General features: G+C 39.9%; 1 protein-coding gene across 1 annotated transcript; it reads left to right on the top strand.

Annotated features, from left to right (window-relative positions):
* Positions 1–6691: 6691 nt before the first annotated feature.
* On the top strand, positions 6692–10604 carry LOC111216928 (insulin-like growth factor-binding protein complex acid labile subunit). The gene is made up of 2 exons (XM_022738588.1): positions 6692–7041; positions 8694–10604. The coding sequence occupies exons 1-2, from the start codon at positions 6826–6828 to the stop codon at positions 10569–10571; spliced, it is 2094 nt and encodes a 697-aa protein (XP_022594309.1). The 5' UTR covers positions 6692–6825; the 3' UTR covers positions 10572–10604.
* Positions 10605–10609: the final 5 nt, after the last annotated feature.

The raw sequence follows: 10609 nt of genomic DNA, 5'->3' as shown, positions 1-10609 counted from the left end.
TTGACATTTTGTCTTGATCAGCACAGAGAACAGACTCCTCAAAGGTTTGGAAACAGAGATGAAAACATATCTGTGTGACAGAATCTAAAGTCGTCGTCTACTCTACAATATGTGTAATTGTGATGTTTCAATTACAAAGCCAAAAAGATTTCCCACAAAGCTGCATTATTGCATTATTGTTAGAGAATCTGACTTCATTAATATTTATCATTAATGAGATGTCAGGGTCTTTTTATTTGCATGCAGTGTAGATGCAGTTAGGTTAAATTTGTTCCAGAAAGAGTTACACACACACACACACACACACACAGTGGCACCATTTTGATGTTATATCACACTTACTATTTACTTTGGTTGATTGGTATAAAAAAATTTGGCTAAAAAAGCAAAATTATATATGTTCATTTGTATTAAATCTGGATTTAATACAACCCCGCAACCCCTCACAAAAAAACAAAAAACAAAACAGCATGGACATTTGGAGGATGTAGTTTATGGTGCTGTTGAAATTATTATATATAATTATATTAAACTATACAAAGAGGCAATTTGGTTGTTCTCACTGATATAAATGCTGTGGACAAAATATTAGATCAACATCTATAATTAAATCAACACCTCTCAAATGTAACCTGATCATTATAACCTTCATGAAGGTAGGATTTAATGCATGTTGTATTAGAGTGCACTAGTTTTGGCTATAGGTGTACCTAATAAACTGGCAATCAAGTTTATTTATCTTCAAGCGACACTTTTCAGAGTGATCAAGAGAACATGTCGTCTCATGACTTAATGACAAATGAGAGACAAATCTTACCTGGACTGATCTGGACCTGTTGGAACGAACCCAGGGCCTCATCCTTCCCTCGCACCCCTGCTTCCTGGTTATGACTGAGACCTTCAGTGACCTGAACCCCCGCAGAGTAAAAGGCTGATACTGGAACAAGCAGGTGAGGAGCACACGAGCAGATTCACTGTCATCCCTCGGAGAGCAGAGGCAGAGAAAGAGATTTACCAGAAGAGCAGAGTGTTGCTGCTGTTGCTGCTCAGAGAGAATCGATGCTGGAAAGAACAGCAGCAGTCCATATTTCCATGGACTGCAGAGCCTGTACTGAACACTGTGTTACAGGGTACTCCGGCATCATTAGCATCACTGTCCGGTCAGCTGTGTGTAAACCAATTAGAGGAAAAAAAATACTGGATGTGGAATCGTCAATACATCTAATGGTCTATGGAAAAGCAAGGGAGGGGAATGAGTCTGCTTCTATTGCTTTCTACATCTGGGGGTGATTTGTGTGTGTGTGTGTGTGTGTGTGTGTGTGTATGCTACAGCTAGTGATTTGTGCTGCTCTGAGCGCGTCAGCAAGGATTGATCCAGCCAGTGGCTCATACTGACCCTCAGGACATCAAAACACAAACACATAGTTGTGTACTTTGATAGTTTGTTCCCTGGTTCTTGAGTTTAATTATCACAACTACTTAATCCAACCCTGACCCAGACCATAACCTAATTTCAACCTTAATCCGTAAACCAGGAATTGACCCTCAAACAACCTTTGAAGTGAGAGTGAGAGAGACACTCGCTTTCCAAAATGTCTTCACTCTGAAGGTCTAAAGCTATAGCATGTACTCACAAGGATAGAAGTACAAGAGCACACATGCACACACATAGTTGTAGACAATATGAGAACTTGAGTAATTAATGTCCGCATCCAGACCCTCACCTCCATCCTCACCTTCATATGGCAGATTTGAACATTAAACCTCTCACATTATTCTAATTCTGAAATACAACTCAATCCAGTGGGCTGAAACACATTTATTGATGAATCTCCTGAAACTCTACATGCTTTTATAAGTTGTACTAGAGACATTCTTTCATTGATTCCTGCCTCTCGTGATGATTTAGCTGAGATACGTAAAATCAGTGAAGTCTCACCGGCCATTTGTTTCTAAAAGCAGATTCATCCTGATTTTTTTTTTTTTTTTGAAGCGTATACCTACTAAAATGAAATCATTTTCTAAAAATATCCTCACTCCAAAGGTGTAAAAAAATTCAACCTTGTTCTCACATGAATATCAAAACACAAACTTGTCTGCTCTTTAAATTGGCAGGAAGCCAGTTGAACTGAGTGTTGTCTTTGCCAATCCCCCTCACTTCCTCCTGCGATGCCCTGGACTGTAATCTGGAATGGATTACAACCAGCCTGACCTACTGTACAGTCCTGTGGCTGTTCAGCCAGCCATGCAGCAGACAGTCAGTGTAACAGGCAGCCCACTGAGCTGAGAAATGCACACACTGATGTCATTTTCAGGGATTTGAAGGGAAGTAAACACCACACAAATACAAAATGCTTTTTAAAATAACTGAGCACTGATATTTAACTATTTTTGAAAAACCAGCCCTTCACCCTGTGTTCATTGTTTTATAAATTGAATTTGCTGAATCTCTAGTGAGCATTTGATTCATGGTGATTTTACCTTGTGTGCTACCAAATAAATCTGTCAAATTTTGTTTTTCTTTATTCAAATACATTAAAAACTGCCAAAATAAATGCATTTATTTCTTTATCTAAATTAACTGTAGAATGTGCAAATAAACTGTTGAAAAGGGGGAATTGTCTTGTTAAAGTAGGATAAGATCTGTTTGCATGAAATAGTGAAATTGGGGTTTGGGAAACATCATGTTTTCCAGAGGTGTCCCAGGCTGGGGCTGGGTTACATAACCTTATAAACTTAGAAATTTAGATGCGCTCCTGTACTTAAACAAATAGCGCTACACCGCATATGGGGACATCCAAGAAGTAGAATAGACTGCCATCTATTGGTGAAGTAGTAAGAGCAAGAGTTGACCGTCCAGTTTCAAAGATCATACTGTAAATGTCACTCTTATAGCACTGGATCGATTTGGCAACATAAAGTCCAATTTTAGACCAGGCAATAAAATCATTATCACACTGTATTGGATTACATGTCAAGTTCATTTTATCTATAAATGACTTCATACAAGCTAAACAAAGCATTGCTTCTGTCATATAATGAGGGGGAACACATACTTTAACACATCACCCTACTGAACCCAATGTTATCTATATTAACATTTTTACCTGCACCATAGTTTTACTGGATAGCACCCTCTGACTGAAAAGCCTCATGGTCAGTGCCTTGGATCCTTGTATGTGGTCAGTATGACTTAAGACCAAGCCACATATTTTTTGGGGCACCACAGAGGTCTGATGGGAAGGATGCATACTACATATCTTTAACATCTGGGGTTTGATTCCCAGCTGGGGAATCAAATCATGTCCTGTCACATTTTAACTGTCAGATAAATGCAAAATGCCAAAAAAAAAAAAAAAATCTCAAGAAAGACTAAGCTGCATTTGTAAAACTAGTCTCAGGTATTCTGTTCTGTGTCTCGGACACTGAATGCAAATGCAGGTTTGTAACTAGATTTAATATGAAAACTGACTTCAGAGAAAGGGGGTGGTGTGGGGAATTGTGGCTGGAGCTGGCGAGCTGCTTCACAGGGAGCCGCTGGAGGGCTGAAGAGTGAGGGAGGTCTGGTGACGATGAACTGGGACAGGAATGAAGGGCTTATGGCGTGGTGTAACAGGATGTGGCGTGGAGGAGATGATCCAGGAACTTGAGGTCAGGGAGGGGTTGGTTGGGATGAGGAGGGGAACAAATGAAGGCTTATGAATGGAGAGTGGAGGATGAAGCAGGCAGGTGGGCAGACAACAAGATATTTGGTCCGGCTCTGGAGACCTGAGACACAGGAGAATCAGGAATTAGCAAAGTTCACATAGGAGAAATAATACTATACAATAATACCAGAGTATTTGTACTGTGGCTTTCTTCTGTCTTTACATTTCAGTTATTTAAGCCAAAGACTTTAATATTTGACATTATGCTCCTGAACAAACGTGACCCTGCATGAAAATCACTCAGGATTTCTTGAACATTCAAAGCCTCAGGGTCGTTGAGGCGTTGAATAAAATGGCTTGCACATAAAGTAATTTAAGTTTTTCTTAAACTACCTATATTCTCACATTTCCCATGATAAAGCAGTGACAGAGGTCAACTGTGGTCAGCGTGGATCTTTTTCTTCGTTGATTACTTCTTGGCTTTTCCAGATATCGTTGAGTGAAAGTTTTGAATTTCCCCAGTGTCTTAGAGTGAAATGGTGGACTTGGAACGACTTTCTAGAATATATAGGCTCTCCATGGCAACCAGTGTCGTACGTCATCACCAAGACCAGCTGCCAGTCCTGCCGGAACTGGCAATTTGAGTATTTAAGTATTGAATTGAAATTTATGACACAGTCGAAAATAAAATACTGTGCAATTATTACTTGAACACACCTTCAGTACTAATATATTATAAAAAACCCAAAATGTAATAATTCTCAATAATTTAGACTATATTATACTTCCAGGTCCGGATAGGACCGTGTCCGGATCCAGTCCGCCTTTTAGTGACCTCTGCCCTAAATGGTTGAGGGAGCAGATAGGTGGACCAATTTTCAAATTGGTAAACGTAACCTAACCTGTTGAACCAGTGGTACTACCAGAGACAGCCAGTAGGGGGAGCCCTCTCATCTTTAAATGAGGTCAGTGACAGACCTCTTCATGTTTCATAGGCAGGTGTATGAACCCATAGGAGAGCAGCACCTGCGTGTGCTCTGATAGGCCACTGTTTTGGCTTAGTTAGACTACTTTTGTTTTATCATCTTAAGGATAAAATGTGCTCAGTAAGTTTCCTTGCAACGGAAGGTTATGAGGCCTAATGTTATGTCAAGTGACACAGCTGAAGTGTAAAGAGTTTGCCTCATCCTCTGAGGAACATGAATGTGTTCAGTAAATTTTATGGGAATCTGCCAATATATTTTTGATATTCCTTGTGTATGATTATGTGCAAATTATGTGATGTTGGTGATGGTGGAAAGACCAGGAGTTGCCGAATGTTTAGCTGTGATTCACACCAAATTTTAGATTATCTGGTCAGCAGTTGCCAGGACAGATTGATTGACAGCCAGACTGAGGAACATAGCCACCCTTAGGTCCTGCTATTAGCAGGGCTAAATCAGCTGGAGTCACAAATTTAATCTCCCAGAGAAACATTATAGGTTTTTGCCATGAAACCATGTGCACCATGTGAGCAGGAACCCTGTCCTGTTATTGCCCTTCTTCTCTAATGGGCTCAATCATGCTCCATTTTGTGCAACACCACTGTCCACATATTGATCCACTCCATACATGAATGCACATGAATACATTTACAACCACGTCATTTCTCCAGACTGCAGGCATGCAGCACGTTTACAGAGATTATTTTTGTGTTTGAAGCTTAATCAACAATGGAAATAGACAGTGATAATGTTTGAGTGTGTGAAGAGAGTTGTGAACAGAAGAGATGAAGGTTTGCATGAGGCCATTGATACATTTCTTGCTTTAGAAGTCTTAAGCTTTAAAAGGAGGGTGAGGTGTTTTAGATTGAGAATTTAGATGATGATATTTTGATAATCCATTAATTTAAAAATAAAAAACATATATTGACTTTAGTCCCAGGTTCCCATGTGCTAATAAACTGAATATTATAAGTTGTGGAGCGTTGATTGGACACAAAACAATACAAGCAATTTGAAGTGGGAATGGGAAATTGTGATGGATATTTTCATTAATGCATACATACATACATACATACATACATACATACATACATACATTCATACATTCATACATTCATACATTCATACATTAATCAACCATGAAAATAATAATAAGTTGCAGCCTGAATAAAGGTTATTGATTAAACTGTCTTGCCTTTAGTCTTAGTCACTCACCTACTATTTGTTCATTGTATGTATTGAGTTAGTGAAGTAAAACTGATATCAGTGTTATGTAGAGCTGAAATGATCAGTAGATCAATTAGTCAAATGACAGCAAATAAATTGGCAAACTTTTTTTTAATAAATAGTTAATTGTTTCAGCCTCTCAAATGTGAGTATTTGGTAGTTTATCATTATTTTAGTATTATAAGCCCTCTTTTTCTATAAGAGGAAGTTGTCTGGAAATGGATCCACTGAAAAATGGATCCATCTCTCTGTTGCTCTAAGCAGTTGTGTGATGTTCTTGTCAGAGACGTGGGTCTATAACCACATTGGTTTGACCTAACAACTGTTTTTGCAGTTGTTCTAGGAAAGCTCATTTGGTAACCACACCTTCCTCTAAATGGAGCTTAAAGAGCAGCAAAGACAGTCTGCAAACTCAGTTTTCAGCAAAACCATCCTTCAACTAAACCTGACTTCATTGTCCTCTCGTCAGTGGTAAGTCTTAATTACAAATTTCAAAGGTCTGACATAGCAAGAGTAACACCTGAAAACGCTTTCACACTTTTGAACACACCTAAAAATATAAATCTTGGAGCTATTTAGATTACAATTCATACTATATATTTATGTTATATAATTTATATATAAATAAGCAGTGTCCTTTAAAATGTTGAGATTGATACTTTGTACAATACAAAAGGAACTTCTTGAATAACTAGTGATCATCAGTCAGTGTGTTGTAAAAATGTTAACCTTTCTTTGTGCCTTCACAAATCAGCAAATCGTTGATCAAGAAAAAAGCAAAACCACCATAAAATTTACTTATTTCTCTTTCAGATCTTGTTCTCCAAAACCAAAGTCAATTTGAAAATAATATTTTAATTGACCAACAATTAATTATTATTTGGCTGTATAAAACACTTTTTAATTGACAATATTGCACTGTTTAATTTCTTCCATTCTCCAGGTTTTTTTTTCTGCTGTGGTAAACCATGCTGGCAGCGTTAACTCTGGCCTCCCTGAGCCTTTTGGTGTGGGCATCAGACCTCTGCCCCCCAACCTGCCAATGTCTGTACAACCTGACTTCCGTTACATGTCAGCAGAAAGGACTGGACCAGATCCCTGAGCTGCCAGAGGGCTCAGAGCAGCTGTACATCTCATACAACAAGATACAGGAAATACCCCGCCGTGGGCTGGAGAAGCTGCAGGTAGAAACTAACATACAGCTACTTTGTGTGTGACACTTTCGGAAAAATAAAAGAAAAGTAGAAAAAGATCGGCTTATTCCTCATGCAGTAAGAAAGTCCCAGGTTAAATTGTAAATGTGTTCAAATGTCTCTCTGCAGGGAGTTTCCTGCAGCATATTTTATCCGGCCATTATTATATAAAGCATACCTTAAGGGTTAAATAATGGCATCTTTTAAGTTTAAGTCTTATACTATAGTGAATGGGAACCACTGGCTGCCTGAAAGATTTTCAGTCTAAAAACTCAAGGCAATGGAATTTAAGTATATGATTTGCAGTACATTAAACATTTTCACATACTAAGTGACATTTTTTATCAGAAACGAATCAAATGACAACCTGTAACATGAACGGGGTTAGCACAGTGACAAACCCACAAAGATTTATCATCCCTGTTTCATGCAGCAGCAGACAGTTCTCTTCAGTAAATAGACCCTACTGCTTGCTTGATTTTTATACATTTATAAATGTTTTCACTTTGTCCCGATGGGTTAATGAATGTACACTGAAAATGGCAGTTTTATCCAATTAAAATTAAATCTACAACCCAGTTGAGTGTGCAAAAAGTAAAGTTTCTGAACAAGTATAAATATGCAAGTAGGTGAGGCTATGTAAAAAATACAAAACAATTAAGAGCTTAAAAAGAGATAGTTAAATATTTTGGGAAATATGCAAATTCACTCTCTTGGTGAGGGTGAGATGAGAAGATCAACACCACTCTTGATCTGTCTGTTAAATATGAAGCATAGCACAAAGACTGTAAACAGGAGGAAACGACTTGCCTGGCTCTGTCTACTAGTAACAAACCCCATCTACAGCTTCTTATATCTCTTTTATTTCATCGGTCAAAAAACACTGAGGTGTGTAAAAATAACTATTTATTGCCCAAATATTTCTTGGGCAGCAAAGAATTAGTCTGGCCAATTAGACCGTGTAAAGTAGCGAACATACAGAGTAAACAAACCAGATATAACATGTTAATTAGTGGACTAGAAGGTAGATTTTGGCTGTGTCTGAAATCACTCACCACTCCCTATATAGTCCACTATATAGTGAGTTAGCCACTTCGTAGTGCTCTCCAAATGTGTAGTTAGAATTATATTACCCCAGATGGTGGACTCATCCCATATCCCATAATGCATTGTGGAAAGTACTGTACAACCAATGGTCACTAACCAAACCAACTCCCTGAGTGAGAAGGGAGGCCTGAATGAGTGAGTATTTCAGGCACAACCTTTGCTTCCACTGGACTGATCCAGGCTAGCGGTTTCCCTGTTTCCAGTCTTTATGCTAAGCTAAGATAGTGAGACTAGTATTGATCATCTTATCTAACTTGCTACCTTGAAGCCAATAAGCATATTTCTCTAGATGTTGATCTATTACTTTAATCTTTTAGAGTGACCATAAAAGAATTCCATTATCAATTGCTGCAGCTTTTCAAAACTAAATTTCCAGTGTGCAGTGTAATCTTTTTTTTTTTTTTTTACACAAAGACCCTAATGCCTACCTGGTCTTCTAAGACACTTATATTATCAAGATTTCTTCTATGGTATTTCTACGCAATTAAACATTAAAGACTTTTCACCAGTCTACTCTTCTTCCTGATGTCCTGTAGATCTTGGACCTGACTAAGAATCAGCTGAATGTCTTCCTATCCCTCAACCCTTGGCCCAAAATGACAAAGCTGTCCAAGCTCTTCCTACGTGACAATGGCCTGAGGTCTCTACATGCTGGTCAGTTCCCAAACTGCACTGCTCTCCAATTACTAGACCTGAGTGAGAACCTGCTTGAATATATACCAATCGGATTCCTTGGTGGATTAGTTAACCTGAAGATACTGTTTCTGAATTTTAACAAGATCAGCAGGTTACAGGTTGGTGGACTGGAAGGGGCCTTCGCCCTTGCTGACCTCCACCTCAGCCATAATGTTATAACAGAGATAGAGGGGGGTGTTTTTACAAACTCCACAGCATTAGATAAACTTGTTCTTTCAAATAACAGAATCATGAGGGTGGATGAGGCCGGTTTTAGTGGAGCGATAAGTCTCAAACACCTTGACCTGAGTGGTAACCAGCTGGTCACTGTTCCAGCTGAGGCACTGAGCGATGTAAAGAGGCTCAAGTTTCTGAATCTAAAGATGAACAGCATCATCAATCTTCCAGACGACTGCTTCTCTTCACTCGGCCTGTTGGATCATCTGGATTTGAGCAACAATAAACTGACCACTGTTTCTGAGGCATCACTGAGAGGTCTGACCATGCTGAGTGAGCTGGACCTCAGTGCCAATCTCATAGATTCTCTTCCCTCAAAAGTCTTCAGTGACCTGATCAAACTCGAGGTACTTGATTTGTACAGGAACAGACTGACGTCTCTTCCTCTGGACATATTAGGTAACTTGACCAACCTGCGACAGCTGCAGCTGGACAGCAATCAGATCTCTGCCCTTCCAGATGGGGTATTTGATGCTCTGTCCAGACTCAACGAGTTACAGCTGTCAAACAACCACATCCTGGAGCTCCATCCTGCTCTGTTCACCAAGCTCAAGTCGCTACAGAACCTGTACTTGGATCACAACACTCTGAGGCACCTTCCCAATGGACTTCTCCACAGGACGAGTGACCTCAGAGAGATAGACCTCAATGACAACCACATTAGCTCTCTACATCCCTCAGTCTTCCAAGGTTTAGTGAGGGTACATTCGCTGAGGCTCTCTCATAACCACCTCTCCTCTTTACACTCAGACCACTTCAGAGACCTTGTCGGCTTAAAGGAGTTAAAACTCAATGGAAACAATATAGGCAAACTTCCTACAGGCCTGTTCATGAATCTAGCAAATCTCACAACACTGGATCTGGACAACAACTGCCTCTCAGAGCTGTCTCATGATGACCTTGTCAGGCTAACCTGCCTTAAAGAGCTCAGGTTGAGCTTCAATCAGCTCCATGACATCCCTTTCAACACCTTCCATCTCCTCCACAACCTCCGCAGGCTTCATCTGATGAACAACAGCCTGGTTAGTTTACACCCTCAGCTCTTTGCCCGGCTTTCGAAGCTAAGAGAACTAAACTTGGAGGGAAACAAGCTGGATCACCTGCAGCGTGACGTCTTTCAAGGACTGAAAAACCTCCACAGATTGAGTTTGAAGTCCAACCAGCTCAGAGCAGTGGAGAATGGGACCTTGGAGCCTTTGAGAAAGCTTAATTCTATCTGTCTGTCAGGTAACGTGTGGGACTGCACCTGTGCACGTGTTCTCTACATCAGCTGCTGGGTCAACAAGCACAGAGACAAGCTAGGAGATCGGCCAACCTGCTTCTTCTACTCTTCATCGACTTTATCACCCCTTACTGAGGATACACTCTCACACCCAGCAATGCCCCGCCTCATGTTACAAGATTATTGCACTGCAAATACTGCAAGCAGCTCATCAGCTTCGTTTCCTCTGAAAACCCTCTATCTGCTCACGACTTTTCTCACAGCAGTCAGCCCATCATGACATCCTTTGTAGTGGTTTTATCCTCTGTAGCCTTTTTT

Source organism: Seriola dumerili, unplaced genomic scaffold (assembly GCF_002260705.1).
Source record: "Seriola dumerili isolate Sdu_G_001 unplaced genomic scaffold, Sdu_1.0 BDQW01000036.1, whole genome shotgun sequence".
Classification (NCBI taxonomy): domain Eukaryota; kingdom Metazoa; phylum Chordata; class Actinopteri; order Carangiformes; family Carangidae; genus Seriola; species Seriola dumerili.
This window is presented reverse-complemented; position numbering and strand designations above follow the sequence as displayed.